This window comes from Carassius carassius, chromosome 40, assembly GCF_963082965.1.
Source record: "Carassius carassius chromosome 40, fCarCar2.1, whole genome shotgun sequence".
NCBI lineage: Eukaryota > Metazoa > Chordata > Actinopteri > Cypriniformes > Cyprinidae > Carassius > Carassius carassius.
The window spans coordinates 5,077,716-5,105,520 of NC_081794.1; the positions used below are offsets into that span (position 1 = coordinate 5,077,716).

The 27,805-nt window shown below is 37.4% G+C and overlaps 1 protein-coding gene across 4 annotated transcripts in view; it reads right to left on the reverse strand.

Annotated features, from left to right (window-relative positions):
• Window positions 1–27,805, reverse strand: part of LOC132122007 (protocadherin-15-like) — a 252,976-nt gene that overhangs the window by 106,676 nt on the left and 118,495 nt on the right. For all 4 annotated transcript variants that reach the window (XM_059531804.1, XM_059531803.1, XM_059531802.1 and 1 more), the window contains exons 14-19: window positions 27,513–27,706; window positions 25,273–25,405; window positions 24,075–24,154; window positions 20,296–20,389; window positions 10,142–10,270; window positions 1,983–2,288 (exon numbers count right to left, since the gene is read on the reverse strand). In XM_059531804.1, coding sequence (XP_059387787.1) covers window positions 1,983–2,288; window positions 10,142–10,270; window positions 20,296–20,389; window positions 24,075–24,154; window positions 25,273–25,405; window positions 27,513–27,706 — 936 coding nt within the window. The remainder of the gene's footprint in view (window positions 1–1,982; window positions 2,289–10,141; window positions 10,271–20,295; window positions 20,390–24,074; window positions 24,155–25,272; window positions 25,406–27,512; window positions 27,707–27,805) is intronic.

The window sequence follows — 27,805 nt, forward strand, 5'->3', positions numbered from 1 at the left end:
ATTCTCCTTCAGGATTTTCTGATAGAGTGCAGAATTCATGGTTCCAATAGAGAAGTGAAATGTCACAGGCAGGAGTGACCAGGAGTAACCAGGAATTTGTTCGTCATCTATTTGGGAGCAGAGCTTGACGGGCAGCCCTCGAGAGGGCCATGACTGTGAGATTTTCCTGCTCCATGTGTTCCGCTCCACCCCACGCTTTCTTCCCCAGAAGAGAGGGTCAGATGCTTCATCTATCTTTCTCCGAGAAGGTTGATGTGATGAACGTTGACATGAAGGACACTCGCCACCGCAGTCCCCCATGTATGAGGAGCTTGTGGGGGTTGTGACTCATGCCGTAGCCAAACTGAACATTGAATGGCCAGCCAAGAAACAGAGAGTCCCAAGAGCAAGCAGGAAGAGTGCTTCCTCAAAGCTAGATCACAGCCTTCATATGGGATAAACCATATTCGTCCCAACTCTCCAGCCCTACAGTATTCCTTTACTCAAACATCACAGGGCTGAATGAAAAGGGATATGGCACGATGGCGGTGATGGAGCAGGTGCTCACCAGCTTTCTCTTCCTATCTTCAGCATCATTCCTGGAGGCCCAAAGCTTCCCACCAGGCCAGTGAATCTGATATCCAGCCTGGTTGGGAAAGCTTATAAGGTGGCAGATCAACCCGGTACATAGCGGCACACTATGGTGGTGTTGCAGGCGTACCTGCTAAAAGACCTGGATGATAGGGAAGAAGAGGAATCCGACTTAGTCGCTGAACTGCGTCGGGCCAAAGACCTGTCACTTCGAGCTACCAAGGAAACGGCCAGATCCACTGGCACTTCCCTGGCAGCACTGGTGGCTATGGAGCAACACGTGGTTTAATCTGTCTGAACTACTAGACAAGGACAGATTATTCTTCCTGGATGCCCTGTTATTGCCTTCTGGCCACTTTGGCGATGCAGTCAATACTGTCGTCGGGATGTTTCAGAAGGCAAAGAAGCAAGCGGTGGCATTTCAGTGTTTCAGGTTTTTGAGACTGCTGAGCAGGAGCAGTCACAGTCATCTAGCCCCTCATACACCCAGACCCAGAAGCAGAGCGTCACGACCCATACCCCCAAAAAACTTCATCATTCCGAAGAATTGTTTGTCACGATAGATCTCCAGGTCACATTCTTCCATGTATCCATCCTTCCTCAACACAGAAAGTTCCTGAGGTATGCTTTCGGGAGCGAAGCATACCAGTCTCGGGGTTCTTCCTTTCAGCCTGTCACTCTCACCCCGCACTTTCATGAAGGGGGTGTCAATGCGGCCTTGGCTCCGTTGTGACTCCAGAGTATCTGCATACTCAGTTACATCGACAATTGATTGATATTAGCTCAGTCAGAGCATATGGCGGTTCGGCATCGAGATGTCATCCTCACCTATATGAAAGAGCCTGGGTTATGGCTGAACACCAAGAAAACTGTGCTTTCTCCACTACAGAGAACCACTTATCTGGGCGCGGTGTGCAAACAACTCATTTTCATCTTGGATGGTCTGAAGGTGAGTACATTTTCAGTGACTTGAAACTTATTAATGAATTGTATATTCACAATAATTCTCCAAAATTCCTCATTCTGTGTTCCATAGATGCAAAAAAAAAAAAAAACAGTGCAAGCATTGTTCATTCTAAGTTCATGATAAGTGGCCAATGTAAATTAAATTAATTGAACAATGATTAGTCTTGAAAAAAAAAAGTGTTTAAAGTAAGTCTTCTAAGCAGGTTAAAAAAATAATTATTAATTTTCCCTTACAAATTCAGTTTAGCAAGCTACAAATTCCAAATAAATTAACCAGCCAAGAACCACTTTACAAATGTAAAACATGTCTTACTTGTCAAGTTAAGACATAACATTAGCAAAAAAATGTTTTCCAGAGGCTAATTTCATGGAGTCATGTTTTTGATCTGGCAGTGTTTGATGTGTTGAATATGCATGTGGAATGTGTGCGCATGTGTGTAACTTACACTGATATTGAGGATGATCATGCCCACCCGGCTGTTTTCTGGCAGTGTGATGTGATATGCAGACTGGGAGAAGGCTGGACTGTTGTCATCCACATCCAGCACTTTGATGGAGAGTGTGATGGTGGTCCTGCGAGGGTCTTTGGCCCCATCCGAAGCCTGCACGAACAAATCATACTGAGCCCTTTCCTCACGGTCCAGAGGCACAGCTGTGAAGATGCTGCCATCAGTGCTGATCCTGAAGAGATCTCTGTGACTGACCAGTTGGTAACGGACTTGCCCATTAACGCCTAGGTCCAGATCAGTGGCCTGGATGAGAACACACATGCATTTACAAACATATCTAAAAGAAGACACACCTTCATAGACAAAATAATATGGATATTTGACAATTACCCTCGTATGTGCTTGCCGGACATATTAAACCTGACTTGAATTTTCCAAAATGTTCCCAGTTATTTCTTTTAGTAAAAATTATAAAGAGACTGTTGAGCATATTTCATTTCCATGTCATGAAATTTGCATTATATTTTAAATTATTAGATTTAAACATATATGTATACTTTATCATTTAACTAATGTCTTCAATAAGACCCTTATGGACAAATTTTTTCGGTTAGTAAGTTTTAGTTACATCATGAACTACCAATGAACAATGCTTTTACACTTAATATATTAATTTCAATATACATATTATTCCTGTTAGATAAAATATAAATAATCAATATTATTAACTGATTTTATTTGATTGTTACAAAGTTAAATTAGTAAAAATAAAAATGCAATAGCAATGAACAATAAAAGCTTAATAACAGTTTGACAGATTAATAGTTGCTATGTTGTATTGTTTGCTATGTGAAATGCATGTTGAAACCCATTGAAACAATTGTTTGAAGGGGATAATAAAGGTACTACTACTAATAATAATAAAAAGCTGCAAAAATGTTCATTGTTAATACAAGATACCTTAGATAACTAATGTAAACTTTTTTTTTAAATTTACATAAACTGAATCTTACTGTAAAGTGTTATCAAAATCCCCATGGCATTCCCATTACAATTTTAAAATTCCCTCATTTTTTCAGTTCTTCCATGACTGTGGGATCCCTGCCCCCCACACAGAGATAAACAACCTGCCCATATGGCTGTGAAAACATAACCTTAGATTATCATTTTAACACGCCACCACACAGAGTCACCAAACCACACACACCCCTAGAGACACCTGCTTCATCAGCAGGGTGATGAGACAATCAACAAATACACCAGCAAGATTTGTGACTCCCTGCAGTGGTGCAGACAGGTGCATGGTGTTGTTCTTTAACATTCTCATGGCAATTATCCCCACTCAGCTTACAGACACCAATAAAAAGCTATAGTAAATCATAACTGTACAGGAATAGTTCACCCAGTAATGAAAATTGCCATTGTTTATTCATCCTCATGTCATTCCAAACCCATATGGCAAGCTTTTATGCTTCAAAAATGATGCAAAGGCACTATAAAAAAAATGAATAAATAAAAAAAAAATCATAAACGTAGTCCATGGCTCTTCTTTTGTTATTTTGGATAGTTATTTTTGTTAGTTCTCATTCACTTTCATTGTATGGAAAAGAACAGCCTAGATGTTGCTCAAAGTCTCTTCTTTTCTGATTAATGGAAGAAAGAAAGTCTAACGGAACAACCTGGGAATGACAAATGGACCATCAATAAAGTGTCTCCTCCCCTCTGTGGCCTCTCAAGTTTCTCAATTTAGACAGGCCTTAAATATCAGATTTAATGGCATCAAGCAAACTCCCCCAACTGTATTATCTGCTTTTTATCCGTTCAGCACTTGTGCATGAAAGCACCTCATTGACACTCAGGCAAAGTGCTTTTGATTCTGATAAGCCCTGAAACAAAGCATTCCAAGACTGGCTGCTATAAATTGTACAGACGTAGATAGAGCAAACCCTGTCTTTCGCCAAAGGGTCGGGACTAAACTCTTTTACTACTGCCAAAGCTGAAACCCAATGACAGTCTCAATCCTTTGACAGGTCTTTGAAGAGCCACATTTTCAAAGTTTAAAGGAATAGAATCCAAAAAATCAAGCTTGACGATATGTATTACTGAAGGGATAAAAGCTTGCTTCAAATGTTCCTTTCATTCCTGTGAGTTACAGTGATGTCTTCTATAATTTGAGGTGTTTCATATATAATTAAGAGATAAACGCTTAAAGAAAATGTCAGAGACAAAGACGGTTAAGAGAAAGTTTTAGCACGCAGTAATTGAAGCGGTGGTGACAGTGTGCTTTCTAAAGCCCACCAAGCTTGTCAAAAGTAACTGTGAAAGTGAAAAGTTCAAGATGTGGCCTGTTCTTCAGTAAGAAAAAATGAAACCAGTCCAAGATAACACTAAATAAGACACTTATTATGGCAACTGAAAAGCCTTTAACAGCTCACAGCATAACATCTACAGTGGTTGCCACTTTCAACAACAATGAACAATGTGATTGTTAAGAACGCGATTGTTTTTGTTTTCCATATTAAAAATACTTTCTCCAATCCCAGTTAAATATACAGACAACTATAAGTAAACCATGTATCTGTTGGTTTCACATACTGTATAGCATTCCATTTACCAATGCCCAGAAGATAGTGTATAATGAAGATGATATGCAATGCACAAAGCATATGTTTATGCTTGAGTGTACAAAAGCTTCCAGTTTTTGTTTTAATTTTTTTTTATCAATATAAGTACTCTGAGTCACTGATGCATTTTCTTTGCATGAAAGTAAATGTCTATCATTAACTGTGTGCATCTCCATTACATTTGCATGAAATTATACAATCTGAATCTCTGCGAAAACAGTATTCTTGATTTTCACAAGCTAACATTAAACATCGATTGTCATTCTGTTGCACTTTTGGAAGTTTTTGTAGTTATCTAGTTGAAATAACTTGATTGCCCAGCATCATTTTGGGCAACTTGGTTCAAAAAACAGCTGGTGTTAAAAGTGCTTTAATAAACAAGTGAATGAATGTACAGTATGCATGAATGAATGCATGGATAAATAAATTAAATAAAAAACATTTTATTAAATGTTTTAAAATTATTTTTAATTATTAATAAATGTTCCTTTATTTCATAAAAAAATATATATAAAATAAAATATTTTTATTTATACATGGAAATTATAACTTAATTACCAAACGTGTGGGCAATGCAGTTCAAAAACAGCTGGGGTTATTGACGAATAAATGTATATAAAAAAGGAGTTAAAATTATGATGATGATAATTATAATAATAATAATAATCATCATCATCATCATTTTAACTCCTTTTTATATACAATATAAATATAATATTATAAATTGTATATCTTTATTTATTATTTTTAAAAGTTAAATAAAAGTTTATTTCCTCAAAAAAAAAAAAAAAACAATCAGCAGACATCATTGAAGCCCAGTTGAACTTCACAGAAACCCAGTACGTTTATTTATGGGCTTTAGCTATGTTGTCTTTAAGGTCAAGAAATCGTTTTCCTTCATTTGCTGCACTAAATGAATATCATTATTTTGGTTATTTAGAAACACTTAGGTTAACTGCCCTCTGAAAAAAAGGCTGAAAAAAATAAATAAAAACAGTAGGAAACCAGACATAAAATAAAGATAGCATGACAGAGATGGCAGAACTTCCTGTGCGTTCTTTATCACATGCTAAGGTAAGCAAAAGCCGGTAATGAAAGCATTCATCTTCTCAGTAATCAATCGAAAATGAATTAAACTTGAACATAGGGCACAGCAGAAATGCCACGCGATGCTAGCTCATGTTTCCGTGTGTGTTGTGATGTTTGTCTTGTAAAAACACAGTAGGAGGTGATAAAGAATGCAATTTTAAAATTAACGTTGCTATTTTTATGGAGTAGCATGCTGAAATGTGCTTTATTAAATATCTCACCTGTTTCAGAGATGGCCCTAGACTGTTAAAAAATAAATAAGAAACAATCTGACAACATGCCACCATTGTTTAGCCAATCAGAGGACTTTGCACTGACAACCACATGAAACCAGTGAAGCAAACCAACCTGGTTTTGGGCCCACTAGCCAAGTATCAGAAAGTTAGCGATTTTAAGACATTTCAATCCAAATGCATCCAAAATCAGGCATCATGAAAAGGGGAACACTAAAGCTTTGTCCTTAAAAACAACATGACATTAAAATCCCTTCTGACATGTTAATCCATTTTTCTGGTCTTAATGCGAATGATTCCACAGTCTTTGTAATCTCTCGTCAAAATGCAGTAACTTGCGGTATATTAAAACCAATTTCTTTCAACTGACATCATGGATACCTCTTACTTTTAGCCCCTTGCTACCAACAATTTGACTAAATTTTGCACAATCCAATCCAAGACTCAAGTTTACTTTTAAATTTTTGAAAAAGTTTGCATACAGATGACAACATTTTCAAAAGGATCCTCATTCAGACAATGTATTGGTGATGTCACTTTGTAAAGAAGAACGGTGCACCTGCATACCTATGGACTGTAGAACACATATAGAACATGCTATACACATGTGCATGACATCAGTTTTTTCAAAAAATTGTTCTTGCAGTTTACACAGATATGATAATGGAATCATCAAAAAGCTGCACCCATTTGCACCCAAGTTTGCATTTTAAGGCCCGTTGTCATGTATATGACCAGACAAAACACATAAAAAGTTTTCAGCTTTAAGTTGAAAACAGTGTCATGTAAACACCCACTAAGTCCCTTTTTTTCTAGCTGAACTACTGTTTTTCTTGGAAAAACTTCAGAAAACGCAAATAAGTGGGATGTGAGAGATGTTTTACATTGGCTTTATGAAGGATGATTGCATTTTCAGGCAAATAATGGCAAAAAGACAAGTTTTCTAATTAGCAGTCATACTTCACACCGAGTTGTAGCGCCTTTGATAACAACAGTAGCCCACTTATTTGTCTCACTTCTGCTCTGAGCTGAAATCATTATGAGGCGTGTTGACGGAATGCAGACAAGTACATCAAAGAAAAGGCCGGCAGAAAATTAAGGTGTCTGCTTCTGCCCACATCAAAATGGCAAGTACACGAGTTCATAATAAGCTTTCTGATGAAAAACAAAAACAAGAATATGGACAGCATGTCAACTGACGAGTCTTCCAACCGCAGACAATGAGACGAGACTCTCTGGCCTGAACTTAACCGACTTCAAACACGTTTAAATTTCCCATGCTGTGGCATATTTGGATTCATTTGAAATGAGCACGCCGGTCAGGTGTAATATCAGCAGCAATGCAGGCTCTGCTGTGATAGCACTGATAGAGCTCTGTGGGCATTTCTCTAATGATATGGAAACCTCTCCTGCTCCACGTTAGCCGTAGGGGATGTTTAGCTAGCGTTAAGCTTTGGACCATGTCCAATGTGCCTCACTGGGAGATGTGTCAGGAGCTCCAAATGAATTCAGGACAAGTGAGGGTTTGTAAATGAAGCTTGTCATACTGCGGCACGCACACAAATATCACCTTGTCGAGAAGTGAACAATTAGCAAAAGCACTGGCGTTGTAAAGTGTAGGGATTTTGCTATACCACAGCATTAATATTTGTGCAAATGTCACTGAGCAGGACTTCTTCACATTAATTACAAGTGATAAACAGGGTGTAAAATATGGAGTGGGATGTGTCACTATTCTAGATGTGAAAGTGGGTTCAGAGTCTATGCTGAATCTATCTATCTATCTATCTATCTATCTATCTATCTATCTATCTATCTATCTATCTATCTGTCTGTCTGTCTGTCTGTCTGTCTGTCTGTGTGTGTGTGTGTGTGTGTGTGCATAGTATGATACAGCAAGTTCTGTAAAATTATGCCTGCCCATCTCATGAGGTCTGATGTATATTTATCTGATGTGAAGAAGACATGTTTAAGGAAATGCTCTGCTAATAAACAGTCTGCCAGCATTAGCCTGTGATTATTCTGATGACAAAGTGTGACTCTATTAATCTAGACCACTAATTACAACTACTCGCAGCTTAACACAGCCCAACAAAGCTATTCATTACAGGACGTCCCCGAAGGTAACATATTATTTAAATTACATTTCTTTTAATTGGAAAATCATAAACAGTGGAGCGGGCAGGGAATTTGGCGGGTATGCTGCGGGTCTATGCCAGCTGGGCGAGCGAGAGTGAGATGAGGGCTCAAGAGGGCATAGAAAGACACTCCAGCTGCTGGCGTCAAGCCCACGCCCCAGCCCCAGCAGGCACTGATTAACACCGGTCATATGAGACCCCGGAAGGGATTGAAATCCTCAAATAGAACTATATAAAAGAACAGGCATGCTCAGTGAAAGCCAGCATGATGGATTTAAGGGAGCAGGCCCATGAATTGAGATTTTGTAACTGTAACACAAATGGTTTAGGAGGAATCACATGCAGAAGGGAATTACATAGGGTTAGGGGCTGGTTTGAATCCCTAACCTTAAGTATGAGCAATAGTAACAGTGGTTCTTTAAACAAATGGCTCTTATAAGCCTATTCTTATGAAATAATCAGTTAGTATGATTAAAAACCACTCAAGATTTATTGGTTTAAAGTGGTTTAACACCTCACTCACTGGCTACGTTTACTTGTGTGTTTATTTGTATATTTATCCTTAAATGGACACTTCTGCTGTTAAAAACAAATAAAGAAAATATTATTATTATTTATTTATTTTTATTCCAATTTGAAGCTTGTGACATAAACATACACATCAACCTGATCACTTTATGTATTGTTCATGTAAACACTAAATTCAGATTCATTCATGAACCAAAATTTTTGCATGTAATCGTAGCCACTGTGCTGCTTCATATTTAGGATAAGGTCACATCTGTAGGCAAGATACTACAGGTAATAACATTCCATGATAGTTTCAGTGTCACTTGTTTTAATTGTCTTAATGTACTGGGATTAATCAACTGGGGAAAGTACTTTATTGTGATATCTTTTAGTTTTGGTGAAATGCGAGAGATGAGAATACTAAACTGTGGACCTTAAGGCATAATCAAATTAACCAAAAAAATTAACAAATGCGGGAGGCGGGAGATGTGTACAACTTTCTGACATCAACTTTCTGATGTGTACAATGGCAGCATTCTCAGTTTTTGTGCATCTTTCTCTAGTCAGCAAAATTTTGATAGCAAAAATGTTGCAAAATCTGTGTTGGGAAATACGTTGCCCTGTTTTTCCCATTTGCATTTGTTTCTTATTGAAAAAAATGGGTTTTGGCTGCAAAAAAAAAAAAAAAGACAAAAAAATGTTGCATGTGAATGCAATTTGGCAAGACATTATGGCCCGGTTTCACAGACAGGGCTTAGACTAAGCCAGGATTAGACCATAGATCAATTAGGACATTTAAGTAATTTTTATAAACATGCTTAGAAAAAAAAAACATTACCGATGTGCATCTTAAAACTAAAAAGGCACTGATATATTTTTAAGATCAGTCAGTGCAAGTTTATTTCAGTGGAAACAGCTCAGACTTATATTTTAGTCTAGGACTAGTCTTAAGCCCTGTCTGTGAAACCAGGGGTATATGTGAATGGTAAAAATATTAAATAATACTAACATACACTATTATAAAACTCTTATATTATTTCTCATATTTTTCTTAAGTTATATAATAGCTTTGTGTGGAAAAACTGCTCAGAGATGATGATTTATAGTAAATAACAGAAATGTTTGTCTGCATCTCTCACAAAAAAATGAAATAAAACAACAACAAAAAAGACCTAAAATATAGTGCACAATATAACTTTTGCTTTTGTGTCTTTTCTGAAACTTAAAATAATTATAATAGGTTTAAAAGATGCCTTTGCAATTCAGTTTCTTTTTTCATGTGTTGCAGAAAAAAGTAATGTGGTCTCGCAAGCGACACAAGGGTGGAAAAATGACTTAGAATATTAATTTCTGGGTGAATGACTCATTTAAGCCAACAACAAGTGATGAGAGATCAGAAAAGTATAACCACAAAGTTACACTCTTAAACTCTGAAGTATAAACTTCAAGATTCCATCTTCTCTGACTCCAGAGGGCAGAAAGCAGCTGCAGAGCAAATAGTTTAGAGATCAAACAGCAAAGAGAACAAGTAGAAAGAATTTTGAATGTGTTTGCGGTCTTACCTTTACTTGACCCACAAAAGCATTTGCCTCTCCCTCTTGAACTGTGAGATTAAGGGGCAGCAGAGGATCGAACTCAGGGTCATTATCATTGACATCAGTCACCATTATATTCACAGTAGCGGTCGAGGTCTGAAAACAAGAAACCTTCAGGTTACTTCAATCATTACATGGATGACTCTAAATAAAAATTTTCCTGAGTTCCAGTAATCCAACAATGTCAACAAATCTGAAATGCGGGCCTTGAGGCATTTGTGTGATTTTGTCTGCTATCAGACTTTCTTTCATAAATAATTATCCATTTGCACTGATTAATTTACACAGAACTTGCGAAATTGCTAAAATATTTGCATTCATCATCAAGCTATGAATGGGGTCTAATGAAAAATATCCACAGCTGTTGAGCGGATTAGTGTTTCAGAGTATAGATCGTCTCAACACATTGATGGCTGCAACCAAATTAGCATGCTGGCAGGGAGAATTCCATCTACTCACTAACAACAATTAACATCTACATACATTCACAATAATTCACAAAATATTTAATTTCTAAAGATGAGGAATGGAAACATAACATTTAAGCAGTCATACATTCAATATAATTAGCATACCTCTACTGCTACGCATTTATTATGCTAATATAGTTTGACATTATTATTTTAGGGGAAAACTGCAAATGTGTGAAACTAAGTAAAACTACAATGACAACATAACATTTTAGTACTATATTTATATATAGAAACGTAGCAAGGACATCGGTAAAATAGTCCATGTGACAGTGATTCAACCGTAATTTTATGAAGCAACAAGAATACTTTTAAATAAGAATACAAATAAAACAATAATAACATAATTTATTCAACAATTCTTCTCCCGAGTTACCATCTTCCTCCATTTTGGACAGTTTCCCAGAATGTAATCAACGTAATCAGCATTGTTTACATTCAGCATTCACACCCTTTCTACTGAACGTAAACAGTGCTGATTATGTTGATTACGTTCTGGGGTATTCTCCAAAAGATGGTAACTTGGGGAGAAGAACTGTTGCATAAATTATGGTATTATTGTTTTCTCTGTGCACAAAAAGTATTCTCGTAGAATTGTAAAAATATTGTTGAACCAGTGATGTCACATGGACTTTTTTACCAATGTCCAAGAAAGACAAGCGAACAAACAAACAAGTAAATGGATGAACATACAAAAACAAATTAACAAACAAGTGACTGACTCAAGATTTTTTTATGTTCTTACCAGGTTGCACAAACAAACAAGCAAAAAATAAATAAAAAGTAAATCAGGCAAACAGATCAGCAGTGTATCAGTATGATCTATCATTAAAAACAAACTTCTTTTTGTGAAATGTTTTGCTTGAAATGTGTATTTACATCCATATACATACAGAAAATTTGGATAAATAAACAAGCAGTCTAAGGTACTTCAGCACAAACAATAACTAATTCAAACAATTAAAAGGCAAGCGATTCAAAACCCAGCATACTAAAAACCAAATGAAAACTAGGAATCCAGAAAGTAGGAGTGTTTCCCTTGTAACGTAGTAGCTTAGCCTCTTATCAGATCATTCTGTATTCATTTATGTTGAGTCAGAGTCAATCTTGTTACTTCCCCAAAAACATAATTCACTGGAGGGGACAATATACTAGACGTGTCAGTGAGGAATACAAAAGTCCATAAATTGGCAGAAGGTTTTTCCCCTGCTGCTCTGACTTATTTGTTAAAGGTTTAAATGCTGGGGTATTTGGCAGATTGGTCCTGTAAATTTTTCATGTGCCGGCAATAAAGCTTGCTGAGTTTGCACTACGTTCAAGGGGTAAAATAAGGTAAGCTGATCCTGAGCTGAGATAAATGCACACAAGGTAATTGCATTTGTCAACAAACAGGTTCACATCTTGTGATTAGGAACTGGAAGGATATCTTTAAGAGAGAAAGACTATATTGCAACTTAATTGCTAAACCTGTGTATATCCATAATAAAATTGTATGAAATGTATTGTAGTTAGAACACTCACTTTTTTTTACAGTTTGGTTCATCCATCCATATATGTGATTGTCCAAAGTGAGTGTTCTAACTAGAATACATTTCATACCATTTTATTATGTAAATACACAGGTAATATACACCCCTAATATATATATATATATATATATAAATATATATATATATAAATATATATATATATATATATATATATATATATATATATATATATATATATATATATATATATATATATATATATATATATATATATGTATATATATATATATATAATAGGGGTGGAACAATACATGGATTCGTCCCGAACCGTAATGGTACGGGCATTTCGGGTTGTTGCATGAGACCTGAGTACAGGCAATTCACCCCCAGTCCAGAAAGGGGAACCAACAGAAATGCAACACTGTTTGAAAAACAGCGAATGCCGTGAGTTAAGCACTTAAAAAACAAAGCCCACTAGACCATGATTAGGGAAGTCGTGGCCTGGTGGTTAGAGAATCGGACTCCCAATCGAAGGGTTGTGGGTTCGAGTCCCGGGCCGGCAGGAATTGTGGGTGGGGGGAGTGCATGTACAGTTCTCTCTCCACCCTCAATACCACGACTGAAGTGCCCTTGAGCAAGGCACTGAACCCCCAACTGCTCCCCGGGCGCCGCAGCATAAATGGCTGCCCACTGCTCCGGGTGTGTGCTCACAGTGTGTGTGTGTTCACTGCTCTGTGTGTGTGTGCACTTCGGATGGGTTAAATGCAGAGCACAAATTCTGAGTATGGGTCACCATACATGGCCGAATGTCACTTCACTTCACTTCATTATGTGCTGAATCTGAATGCGTCTCTAACAGACTGATAAAGGAGTTTACTTTAAAGGCTTGTGCAATCAACTGTTTGCGAAATGGAGCTTTGTGCTCATGTATCCCTCCTCTCTCATTCCGCAAAAAAATCTAAATATTCCAAAATATTTCCATATTTGCAATGTAATGTATCTGAATGCTAAACTATTATTTAATATGTAAATTATAGGCTTTATGTTTCAGTCATGTTTCAACGGCGACACAGAGGCGGGCGCACTGATGTTTGATTCACTGTATTTTATTTTGATAAAGTACCAACCGCGCTGTCAAGTTAGCAATGGTGGAACTAATGTGTGTGTGTGCCGGCGGGATCACTTCAAATGTTTCCTTATGCCAGCATATTCAACTTTAAATACATATTGTCTTAATATATTTAGGCCTACTGCAGATATGTATATATATATATATATATATATATATATATATATTTACAGTATATATATATTTAGCATGATGTAATAAAATTTTTAGCATTTTCACATCTAGGTGGATTTTTTTTTAATTTGTACTACTGTCTGTTCAAAATAAATGAGAAGAAAAAGAGCATAGCAAAAAAAAAATGGTGCCAGAATTGTCAGAAAAAAGAGAAAATATCCAGTGAGCGGCAGTTGTGTGGAAGAAAATGTTTTGTAATTCCAGAGGTCAGAGGCAGACTGTTTAACACTTTAACGTGCATTGTAACTGCACGGTTTACCTTTTTTTTGCGATCAAATGACTGTAATTAAAACTCTATAAACCACATTTTTAGCCGTTTTTCATTATACCTCTCATTGAATAGAGTGTTTAATGGCAATTATATCCACTGGGTGACACTACAGCAAAAATATATTGTTGCTAAAAAGCTGAGACAAAACGTACTCGGTTACGAACGTAACCTCGGTTCCCTGAGATACGGAATGAGTACTGCGTATGGGGAAAAGCTCCTTTTTTCCTCGATACTGAAGCCTTTTTTTCATTAACGCAGTGCAACTGCACTGCCATTGGTTTAATCTGTAAACTTTTTTTAAACCAATGACAGCGCTCCGTAGCTGCGCGAGCCTGTGGCGATGCAGCGCGCCAAAGCCCGCCAAAATGCGTGGGGCGAATGGCTATATAAGCAGGCAATCGCCAGAGAAAATCAGGTCATACGACTGAAGCGACGACACTGAACCCGCAGCCTCGTGGCACGGCATATAACGCAGTACTCGTTCCGTATCTAAGGGAACCGAGGTTACGTTCGTAACCGAGTACGTTCCCTTTCGTTACTTAACTCATACTGCGTATGGGGAACGAATTCAACCGCGCCGTGCCACGGTAGGGAACGACAAGAGTTATCTTGAACACCCTGGGTTCCAGAGGATAAGTGAGAGGGCCGGAGCCATCGAACCCTTGACGCTACACTGCTAAGAGGGAGCTAGCTCCCTGGAAGTGGTATGATGTCGGAGTCTGCTAGAGGCCGTCGTATCAAACCGAAAGAACCCGAGCATGCAAGGTCGGGATATCCAAGTTATAGAATCTGACAAAAGTGGACGGCGAGGACCAGCCGGCCGCCTCACAGATGTCCTTGATAGAGACACCACTAGACCAGGCCCATGAAGAGACCATCCCTCTAGTAGAGTGGGCTCTTACTCCTATGGGCCACTCAAGGCCCATAGAGGAGTAACATTGAGCGATAGCTTCAACTATCCAACGCGAGAGGTGTTGCTTTGAGACCGAGGACCCCTTGGTGCGGCCACCAAAGCAGACAAAAAGCTGGTCAGATTGCCTGAATGGCTGTGACTGCTCAACGTATATCCTCAAAACCCTCACTGGGCAGAGTAAATCCAGCTCTCGCTCACCTGACAACGGAGGCAGAGCTGAGAGGGAAATTACCTGTGCTCTGAATGGCGTCGAGAGCACTTTAGGGACGTAGCCATGCCTGGGTTTTAAAATGACCTTCGAGTCATTGGGCCCAAACTCAAGGCATGCAGGGCTCACCGAGAGGGCCTGCAAATCGCCAACACGCTTGACCGATGCCAGAGCAAGTAGCAGAGCGGTTTTCAGCGTTAGGGGCCGAAGGTCAGCTGACCGCAGCGGTTCAAAAGGAGGTCCTTTGAGTGCTCCAAGGACCGTGTGAAGGTCCCAAGTGGGAACGGTGAGAGGACGTGGGGGCTTCAACCGCCTAGAACCTTTTAGGGAATGCACAATGAGGCTGTTTCGACCCACTGATTGGCCAGCAATAGGAGGATGAAATGCTACGATGGCTGCTACGTAAACCTTGAGCGTGGAAGGGGTGAGACCCTTGTCTAGACGCTCTTGGAGAAATGACAGTATCTGAGATACGTCACACTCAACAGGGTCTTTGTTTTGTGCTAAGCACCAGTCAACGAAGACTGACCATTTCTGGGTGTGTAGGCGTCTTGAGGACGGGGCTCTTGCCTGAGCAATGGTGTGTAGCACGTCCCCGGGGAGGATCAGAGGCTCCCATCGAGGGACCATACATGCAGAGCCCAGAGTTCTGGCTGTGGATGCCAGATTGTCCTGTTGAGCTGCAGAGGAAGTGCGTAGGCTGGCCGAGTAGGGGGCGCGCCACGACTTTGTCAGCTCATCATGAACCTCAGGGAAGAACAGGGCAGAGCGCTGGCGGGGGGCCTGGCGGCGTCCTGGCAAGTATCACTCGTCCAGCCTGCTGCGTGTCGGCTCTTCAGGGGGGGCCCACTCCAGTTGGAGTTCCTCAACGGCCTTTGAGAGGATGCAGAAAAGCTCGGCATCCATCCCAGCTCTGGCGTCGATGGGCTCTAGTGACGGCAAGTGGGCGGGGTCAGAATCACCAGCCCAGTCCTCCGTTTCAGAAGCCGCGAGTGACATGGAGTCGTCAAGCGGCTCGTCCTCCGATCCGCCAAAAGAGAGAAGGTCGCTCGCTTCAGCTGAGCGGCGCTCTGGGCGTGAGAAGAGGACAGGGGACGGCTCTCCCATTGGAGAGGGTGAGGCACGCGGGAGCTGAACCGGCGTGAGCTCACCCAAATCCGGGCGCTGAGCCCCTCTTCCCCGCTGTCTTTTCCTGGCCGGCTCGCGGGAGGAAAAAGACGGAGGGGCGCGAGGGGCGGGATCGCTTTCATTAAAGAAAGCAATCCACGAGCGCAGAGAGGCGAGACTCATGCTCTCACAAAAGCAGCATGAAGTCTCAGTGAGTGCAGCCTCGGCGTGGGGTTTTCCCAGGCAGAAAACACACTCACCATGGCCATCGTCATCATGCAGAGGGGCTCTGCATGTGCCACAGCTGTGGCGCGGCATGGCCGCCGCCGTTAAAACGGCGTTAGAAACGCTCTTTTAGAGCGGTGAAAACCGCTGGAAAAAGCTCTTTTGTGATCGCCGGATGGGGGCAGGAGATCGCTGAGAAGCGGCCGGATGCGGGAAGCGGGCGGCCCGAGATCAGCGCTAAGAGCGGCTGTCTGCGAGAACGCCGGCACTGCAGGCAGTCGGCAGTCTCAGCTGGTCCGCTGCGGTACCTCTTCGACGGCGAGAGCTCGTTCCAGGTGAAGGCATTCAGCAACGATCCAGCGAAGTGAAGTACGATCTGATTTCCTCTGGCAATTGCCTGCTTATATAGCCATTCGCCCCGCCCATTTTGGCGGGCTTTGGCGTGCTGCATCGCCACAGGCTCGCGCAGCTACACAGCGCTGTCATTGGTTTAAAAAAGTTTACAGATTAAACCAATGGCAGTGCAGTTGCACTGCGTTATTGAAAAAAGGCTTCAGTATCGAGGAAAAAAGGAGCTTTTCCCCATACGCAGTATGAGTGAAGTATCGAAAGGGAACAAGAAATTTACTGACGTGATGCCTCTCTTCAAACACTAGCTGCAAGTGACTAAAAAAAAAAAACAATAGATTAAAACAATTGAATCAGATTTCTTGTCATAGACCTCCTAACAGTAAAAATTTTGTTAAATAGCAGAAACATGTAATTTACCTTTACATTACCTTAGAAAACCGCTCAGTTGAGTTGCCCAGATGGGGTAAAATGATCTGAATACTAGCTATACTCAGCAACATGATCATAACTTTGAATAGCACTTGTGCAAGATCATAGATGAAGTTGTTCCTTTGTCTGAACAAAAAACAATGCTTTGTTGCATATCACAGAATATCATATCAATAATTTGTTATTTTATATTCATATTATATTACATTGACTATTTGCCTTTTACCTTTTTATTTGTACATTTTATACAGATAGAAAAGAAAGAAAAAAGAAACACGTGACATTTGCCAAGTATGGTAACCCATACTCAGAATTGGTGCTCTGCATTTAATCCAACCAAGTGAACACACACAGCAGTGAGTAGTGAACACACCAGGAGCAGTGGGCAGCTATAGATCCAGTGCCCGGGAAGCAACTGGGGGTTGAGTGTCTTGCTCAAGGGAACAAGTAAATAAGTAATTAAATATTTTAATGGAACATGGTCTTTATTTAAAATCCTAATGATTTGTGGCATACATGAAAAATCTATCATTTTGATCCATACAATGTATTGTATATATTTATATTTTGATACATATTTTGAAGTACACATTCATTTTGCTGATTTTCTTCCTTTTTGATTTGATATATTTTCATATTCTTTATTCTAATTGCAATGTTTAACCTAAAGCAATGGGATGGATGGTTTGAGGAATGGAATGGAGTCGCAAGGACGGACGGAGGGATGGATGGATTAAGAAATGAGATGGGATGGGATGGATGGATGTATGGATGGGATTGTATGGACAGATGGAGGGATGGGATGGAATTGAATGGGTAGATGAATTGATGGGTATTGAAAGGGAGCTAATACTGAATTTTGCCCACTTCAGCAAAGTAACCAAGACTTTGTGCCGGTAGTCAAATGTCCATGTACACCAGATAGACGTCTGGCTGTATCTGCTCCTCTAACCACAGACTGGGGACTGAAGAAATTTCTCTTTTGGATTTTGTGAATCTGTCTGGCTCTTACATCGCCCTGTGCAATGCAAAGAGCAGCCCACATGATCTCAGCAGGCACAGAAGTCAACTCTGAGTATGGCCCAGGGCCCTTAAAAATAAACCCATTTCCCCAACTCACCTCTGCAGAAAAGGGACTGCTTAGTAAAATGGCTAACGACCAGGTGGTTTGGGAAAGGTCACTATATTTTAAAAATCTTCCATAACGCACCTTCTCCCCAGCCTTACGTCTCATCTTCACCCTTGATTTTTAGCCACAAGAGAATCAGAAAGGTTATCAAGGGACTATTGTGAGTAAATGGGAAGATGGGAATGAAACCTGCTCATCTTACTTTAGTCATAAGTTAACCACACAGGGACAGGAAAGAGGAGAGATCACAGCTCTGAGAATTCTGCCAATTAAGATGTGTTTTGAATTATTCCAGCAGTTATTAAAGTATTGAAGTCACCATCATTTATTTGTAAAGGCTACGCTAATGAAACAATAAAGGCAAAGGCTTTCGACTCTGATGTAGCATAATTTCACCACCTGACAGTCACCTTGACAGTTCAGATATAAATGGAGACCATTGTGCTTAAAGCCGGATCCTTATGTACTTTCTTACTGAAGAAGGCGAGTGATTATCCTTGAGTTTGGAGGTGAACACTTTACATGTCCTTGGGTTGTAAATCCAGGCATCTCTTTTACTGAAGAATAATAAGTGAGATTTTCACTGCTGGTTCATCCAGTAAGTATGAGAGAGTGAAGCGAAAGAATTCATAATTTAAAAGATTGTTCGGCTCATTTATCTCCATCATTAAGGCATAATCACTCCATTGTAAGATGCACCTAATTTTCCTCTATTTATATCAATCACTTGTGAGCCCTTTGTGAGAATGGAGTTCACAGGATAGACCGGTCGCTAGTAACTGCTAGGAGACTCACCCCATCAAAGAAAATCAAACACTTTTGCAAAAGAACAAACAAATGAACAGATGAATGAACTAAGGAATGGACAAACAGCAATCCGTGTGTGAATACATTTGTTTGATTGACTTCATTGATTGTTTGGTTGCACAGATTAATTAATTTTAAAGAGACTTCTCTTTACTTTCATTCTAATTCTACTTATCATTCTTTCTTAAATTTCTTTTCATTTTCATAATTACATTTATATACTCCTGTGTAATAAGCATGAAAACAAACAAGAAATCAAACACTTGAAATGAATGAATAAACAAATAAACGGCAATCAGTTTTGATTGAGCGAATAAGTGAATCAATGGTAGACTTCTCTTTTCTTTTCTTTTCTTTTCTTTTCATATAAACATAATGTAATATATACAGTAATATATACTATGATATATTCTTTCCAAATTTCACCATTACATATATATATTTATAGTACTGTTATAGAAACACAAAAATTAACTATATAACAACTATATAACTATTAATACATTTTGTAAAACAAACTGTCCAGTGTACATGGAATCCAATGCAGTAATGCTACTGAACTTAACATTATTTGAAGTATTACTGAAGACATATTTATAGTGTTGTTATGCTTAAACTGCTGCTTTGATTAATTCAGATTTTTTTAATGTTTTTGGAAGATAAGAATGTCTCTCAACTAGAAGTCTCTTATTATCACCAAGGCTGCATTTATTTGATGAATAATACAGTAAAGACAGTAATATTGTGAAATATTATTGCTATTTAAAATAATTGTTAATTGTTGGAAACATTTAAACATTTAATTTATATTTGGACAATGAGTTATGGCCACTGAAAATGCAGGTTTACAGGAATAAATTACATTTAAAATAAAAATATGTAAGAACTTTAAAAAAAAAAAAAGAATTGTATAAAATGTAAACATTATCCTTAAAACAATATTACAGTTTTTATTTCATTTTAATATTATTTTTATCCAAAAAATGCAGCCTTGGTGAACATAAGAGACTTATTTCTAAAACATTAAAACATTGTATATATATAATTAAACAAACTGATGAACAAATGACAATCATTGAGTGAAAGAAGAATGTGACTGTTTACATGACTGATGTTAGTCATTAGACATTAGCATTAGTTTTTTTTCATTTGTGCTTATGTGCAATTTAAAAAATACATCGATACAGCCAGTAAAGCTGTGATGACTATAGCAACTATACAACACTCTCAGCACACGTTATGACCATTTCTACCTCTCATCAACATGATTGATTCTGCTAGACTCTGCCTGCCATGTTGTACTGTGCCTACATGCAATGTCTGTTTAAGCAGAACATTCCATTATGATCTTTTGGATTGCAGCTTCAGAAATTTTCATCTTCAATTGGGCATAATGGGTTGACAGGCTTCAGACTTACCCCATCTGGTTTGCCATCAGAGGCTGTGACCGTTAGCGTGTAGTGATCCGTGATCTCTCTGTCCAGCGACTTCGCTAGCAACAACAGGCCAGACCTGTAAGCAAAGATGATGTTGAAAACCTGCCCAGAGCTCTAAGTGTTTTACCCATATGGTGGATTTAGAGGGCAAGCAAAAATGAAAGATGGAAAAGATGTTAAAATTCACACCATGTGCTGAGAAAACAAAACTGGAAAATGACATATGCACAACAGGCCACAGCCAAAATCCAGACAAAATTAATAATTTTCGGCTGAAATTAGTTCATCAAATATAGGCTGGATGGAATTATATGCTGCTGAACGAGACGGCTGGCAATATATTAATTTCTTGCAAGAACTGTGCCACTGTGAAAGGCTGAGGACATTTTACGTGTGCCTGGGGACGATTAGGACTGAATTAATTGTTGTCAGGCAACAGCAGCCATGAGTAAAACATTGTGCCCCATTCAAATGAGTTCTAGAACACAGTGCATTTGGTCACATATTTACATTTGTTTCCATAGTAATGCAAGTTTAACTAAGAACTCGTGAGTGAGACACCAAACTGCGCATTGTGAAAGTTGGGGGAAATTTTGGTGTACAAATATGATACATAAACAAACAATACAAACTATTTTATCTATTAATAAATGTATCTATTATATTATTTTTATTTTTATTGTAAATTCAAGCTAAATGTGGAAACTGTAATTTGGTGTCAGTGTCCTAACATTCATAATTTTGTGAGATAAAACATATACAGTTAAAGCTGGGTAGAAAGAAATCTGTATATACCCGCCCTTCGTCCATTGAAGATGAAGATGAGTTTATTTGTTTATCTAATCAGATTTTGAGAGTCAGGTGGATTACTTGTACACTATTGTGATGTTTTGATCAGCTGTTTGGACTCTCATGCCGACGGCACCCATTCACTGCAGAGCATTCATTTGTGAGCATGTGATGTAATGCTACATTTCTCCAAATCTCTTCTGATGAAGAAACAAACTCATCTTGTTTATACATTTTAAAGAATTGTGGATAAGATGCAGTGTATAAAATAATTATAAATTCGATTTGATTGAGATTTATTGGAAATTACCAAGATGCTGTTGGCATGCAGTTTTATAACTTTTATACTTTAAATTTTGATTTTCATAACAAAAACAAATATTAAAGAACAAGAGTACTTAAATAGCGCTGATTACAGCATGCTTTTATGCCAATCACTTTTTTTTTTTTTGTTATTCATGATTAAAGCATTTAATTATTTTCCATCATTTGAAGAATAACCGCTTTCCTGATTGATTAAAAAGGAACACAAATATCTTTTTAAAATAAAAATCCATTTACTTTCTGTGGTCAGTAATTTGATGTTAATTGAGATTTGTGGCAACAAAGTACTTCTATTGAAGGTCTAATTTGTGCAGAAAAGATTATTTGGTTTCGATACAGCATATCAATATTTCAGCACATTAAATGCCTTCTTAAATGGATAGTGAGAATTTAATGAATAAAATGGAGTGCTGATATACCATATGCAAAAGTGCAGCAACTGCAGCAACTATTAAGTGAATTGGCCCTTTCATGTTTTGAAACAGCCAATCATTCTGTCCTGACACAATATGTCCCATAAAACCCCCAGAGGACCTGAGAGATGGGTGGACACTGTTGCAGACAGTAATGTGTTCTCCAAATAAAATAAACAAATTCAGAGCTGCATCTTCAAGGCTCCAAAGGGCCTCATGTATATTCATAAAGCATTCACTGCAAAGCATCGTCTGTACATGTCTAAGAGCAGACTCACACCCTAAATGTTCCCCTACTGAACAGCATCAATTGTAATGATAACCAGAGAATACACAAGTTTATTATTGATATTATAAGCAGCAGCTGCAAAGATAAAACAAACCAGACGGGCTGGTTATGAAAAAGCCATTTATATCTGGTGATTCTGAATAACTGAAAGGGAACAGGAGGGTATTTATTTATCGTCACAAGACCCCCATTTTAAAGGGCTCATGGCATTAATCAATTATTATTATTATTATTATTTTAATAACAGATAGAAATTCATTTTGCTACTATCTTACGTCAGACATAATACATTTAACTACATGCACATAAATGTATGATTCCCCAGTCGCACATCAAGTTCAAAATGAATTCAAATTCAGGAATATGCTTTCTTCAGTCATGCTGAAGTAAAATAAATATGACATATTGAACACTAGATAAATTATGAGTAAAATGTATAAAAATGCTAAGCATTTTGTTCTTTGTGTAGCACCTAAACTCTGTAGATCCTTCTGAGGAATCCCATTGTTAGAAATGAGTGGGTTAAGTTTTAACAATGTCTATTATCATTTCAGTCATCTTATTCATCTCATGAACAGTTTAATGAGAGTACTGTTTCAGTGCAGATTGTTTTATCAATATATCACAACATACAGTAGTTCTGATTTCCAAACGCACAGCAGTAAACATGTTGATTAATTAATTGATTAATGAGAAAATGGTAAATAAATATATAGTCACCATCAGCAAAGATAATTAAATTAAATTAAATTAAATTAAATTAAATTAAATTAAATTAAATTAAATTAAATTAAATTAAATTAAATTAAATTAAATTAAATTTAATTAAATTTAATTTAATTTAATTTAATTTTCTTGTATGAATATATCACTGAATCAACCGGGTATTAAGTGTCTTAAACTAAAGGACAAAGAGGTTGAAGGCCTGAACTATCAAGTAAAAAGTTATTAGACATATCCATTTCCAGAATGAAGCAGGTGAGTTGGCACTTTAGCCTAATCTAAGTTAAGAATATCTAAAATCCATTTAAAACTCTTACAGCTCCTCTGCTTGAAAATCATTTTGAACAGTCATTTTGAACTTTTCTGAATAATTCCATTTTAAAATTCCATTTCACTTACTTTATGAAAGGATAACCCCACACTTCCAGCCCCCATGAAAGTGCTTTTTAAACATATACTTTATATCACCATATTCACCCTCCAGCCAGACTTTTCCAGACTCTACAGTTACACAATCCACTCGAACAGGCAGCTCTACCGTAAACTCCGTGGGGAGCAGAAGGCATTGTGTGAAGGAGGAGAGAAAAGCAAGAGACTGTAACTTTGAGAGATAAGCTCAGGTAGTTCTAAAAAAATAGCTATATTTGTTTTGTTCTTCATTTACTGCTTATTGAAAGAACAGTAGCAGTTCATTAGAAGTGTATCCTGTTTGTGATATCTTGCTTAAATAACTAGAGAACAGGATCAGAAACTTTACTCCGGGCTATGATTAAAATGCCCTTTGGTACACTGCGGAGTATAACATGCTTTACTAACTGCATTACTAAAGAAAGAGAGTATGAGATATCAGCCACCTAATTTAGGTTTTGCTAAAAAAAACTTTTTGGGAATTTTGTCCCTTCACTGCAAGCAAAAATTTGAAATGTCTTAAGTTGCTATTTGAAATGGAGGACTTAATATTTTCATCAGTCCTTATTAATTATTTATCATGTTTGTGTCATAATGTAATTTGCATCCAGTGCATGTCAGGACGTGGCTGACTCAAACACACAAATATTTCACGGAAAAAAAGCTTTTGTTTCACTTTATTTTTCAGTGAATGCAAAGCATTGTGTGAATCTGTGTCTGAATCACAATTAAAATATCTTCTCTGTTTATTCAAACCCCCAAAACAATGGATTTTGGCAAAGCAGTCTTTTTTTGGCGTTTCAAAGTAAGCTTACGTTTGGGAGACTTCAAAGACGTTGTTTGGATCTCCTCTCAGGATGGTATATGTAATGGGATCTCTTTCACGGTCGGTTGCCTGCAAATGACAGAAAGAATTTTCTGTGTTACACTGATTCAATTATGATGAGAAAGCCTCCAAACTTTGCAATCAGGAAACACAAAAATATATTGTATTTGGGCAGCTCACATATTTGGTTATATTATATACTGTATATTCTAGTGATATTTATTTATTTAAATGCAGCATTTATGTTTTGGTAAAAAAAGTGTATATTAATTTTTTTTTTATAAATGTACAGGTCACAAGTTTTGGATCTTAAATAATCAACAGTTTTTGATGTTTTTAAAATATATCCTTATGCTCACAAGGCTGATTATTTGACCAAATATACAGTAAAACAGTGAGATTGGGAAGTATTATTAAAATGTTAAATAACTGTATTTAAATAACTGTATATATATATATATATATATTTTTTTTTTTTTTTTTTTTTTCTTTCTTGTGATGCAAAGCTACATTTTCAGCACACATTAGTCTTCAGTGTCACATGATTCTTCAGAAATATTTTTTTTCTTTTCTTTTCTTTTCTTTTTCTGGAAATCAGTAATATTAATATTATTAAAATAAATTATTAAAAATATTATAATATATATATTTAACAATATATTAAACTGACCAAAAGTGACAGTAAAATAATTTACAATGTTGCAAAAGATTTCTATTTAATCGTTTTATTTATTTTTACAATAACAAAAACCAGCACCAATGATAATTAAAAAATATGTGAGCACAAAATCACCAATCATTAGATCATTCTATTCTGAAGGATCACGTGACACTGGATGCAGAAAATTCAACTTTAAATTACAGGAATAAATCTTAAAATATATTCAAATAATACAAACAATTATAATAATAATACTTCTTTTAAAGTGTAATAATATTTCACAGTATTGTGTGTGTGTTTGTTTTTTTTACTTTACAAAAAAAGATAAAATAAAATAATAATCAGTAATTAATAATCATCTAATAATCAACTATTATCTTAATTATTCCAAACTTCTTACATACTTACAGTGTGCATACATTTATAATTATAACATTAATTAATGATTAATAATATTCAACACATTTTTGTTGAAACAATATTACCCTCATGAGAGTAGTTCATCTGGAGCTGATGGGTAAGTCACCTGTATGTTGAGCAGTGTGGCTCCAGTCCTCATGGCCTCACTGACCTCCAGGCTGTATACGAGCTGAGGGAAACGGGGAGGACTCTGGTTGTTGGGGGGCAGTACTTCAATATACACTGTAGTGATGGAACTTCTAAAGGAACAAAAGGAACATGATTTATATTACTTTATTAGACAAATGTGTTAAATGTCTCAGTCAAGGATACGACATGATAGCTAATGTATCCCCTCCAGCAACTAACTATGCCACACCAGCCACAAAACGATCAGAATGCACAACACTTTTCAACATATAATTTCATAAAATGCTGTGGCTCTGTTCCAAAATCAAGTGATCTGATTAAATAGGCAACACAGTAAGGAACCACAGGCACTCATGATACAAATGAAATTTCAAAAAGTAGAGATTCCATAATCACACTGCCTTGTAAGCAGCATTGTTTTAACTATAAGGCAGCAAGTGCTAAGCATCTTGATGCCTTCAGTGTGAATCTACAATTTTCATAGTCATGAAAATAATAAAAACTCTTTGAATAAGAAGGTGTGTCCAAACTTTTGGTCTGTACTATTTATATATATATATATATATATATATATATATATATATATACACACACACACACACATAAACACATATATATAGTATATATATATAGGGTATATTATATACGTTTTAATATATTAACTTTTTTTAAAGTATTGTTTAAAGAATGTTATTTATTTATCACTATTTTATTTATGTCAAAATAAATATTATTTATTTATTTTAAAACATTCTTAGAAAAACATTCTCGGAATGTCCTTGATGTTGTTATTTGTACTTAAACGTTCTAGGAAACATCTTTGTAACCTTTAAATAACGTTATAATCACAACATTAAGACTGGATATTTTAATATTCTTTCGAATATTATTAATAAACGTTAACATATTTTATAAAGTTTGGGTGAAATTTGGGTGTTTTTTTGTAACCTTTTAAAAACAATAATCACACACACACACACAAAAAACTGGATATGTAGTCTTCTTGGAATACTTAAAAATGATATGTTTATATAATGTTATATTTTGAGTGAAAATACAGAACGGTAGAAAAGTGTAAGAAATGTTCTTGTAACCTTTGAATAATGTTATAATCACAACAAGAAAACTGGACATTTTGTCATTTTAGAAACATTTCAAAACAATGCAGTGGCTTCATACCCTTAATTTGTTACCTGGTTATAGAAGCATCACAAAAGATTTTTTGACTTAAAAATACACTTTCACTTGGTTTCAGTTTTATAAACTGAAAGATGAATCAAGCTTATTTACTGTAATCATGAGATGCAATCGGATGCTGTTGATTGAGCACAAGCAGCATTTTTGTATGGACTCTGATATGGATTTTCTTTTGACAAAGAAAATCACCATGAAGCTTCCTCCAAAGATCTGAACTCTTTTCTGTAAGCCTAGCTAACAATAGCAGTCCAATTCCAGGCTGTTTTCTGAATGTTTAGTGAAAACCCAACCTGGTGCTGTCATTGTTTTATGACACATTGTATCAAGGCACTCATCAGCGTGGCTGAAGCAAATTAGATTGGGGAGTATTTTCACTTTGGAAATGTTCCAGTATGATGAATTTGATGCCAGCATTCTCATAAAACTTTAAAAGAGAAAAACACGAGATGAAAATAACTATCCGGTTCTCACAAGCTCAACCGCCATCTGTCCAATACATATAATAGCACACCTGCTGCCTTTGGCTTTAACCATAAACCTAAATCTACCGAGATAAAGTGGATACACAGTTTCAACCTAGTATCGCGCTGTGGAGAAGAACCTACAAATTTAGGTTGATTTGCTGTGAATATTAGACGGTTTTAAACTTGTTCCTGAACAGCAAAGTCAAACAATGCATTTCCTGAACTTCGCTTACCCCAGTTCTTTTTCTGCTTCATTCCTCTGTATTGATTCGGCAGTCAGCATTGAATTACAAAGGGCAGTGGCTGCTATGAATTGGACAGGAGGGGAGGTAGCGGCAATTAGAGTGAAAAGCCCTTCATTTCCGCTCTTTCAAGTGTCAGCTGGACAAGAGCAGGGACCAATATTGGCAGAGTGTTCTTGGGGATATTTCCGAAGCAAATCTGTCACCATGTGGCATTGTATCGATCTCAAACTGGGAATGCGAGGTTGACTCTTCTGTTAGAGAGTGAGAGGCGCTCTCTTTTTCAACCCTCATTGGGTTTTCAGCTGATTTACCTTCTCTGGGATGCAGGGCCATTGTCAGAGGCCCTAACGGTGAGGGCGTAGGAGCGGCCCACGGTCAGGTTGACCCCAGGCAGTACGGTGATCATTCCTGTGTAGTCACTGATGGTGAAGTGTCCCTGATCCCCTGCCAAGATTTTGTAGCTCACCAACCCGTTGGGACCCTCATCAGCGTCCAATGCTGTCAGCTAAAAAAATTAATTGGAGTCGTTACTTCCGAGAGGACTTGCAAAGGTGCTTATTCACGTTTATCACTGTCCAAGCATCCTCTTTGGACCAGGCCGAAT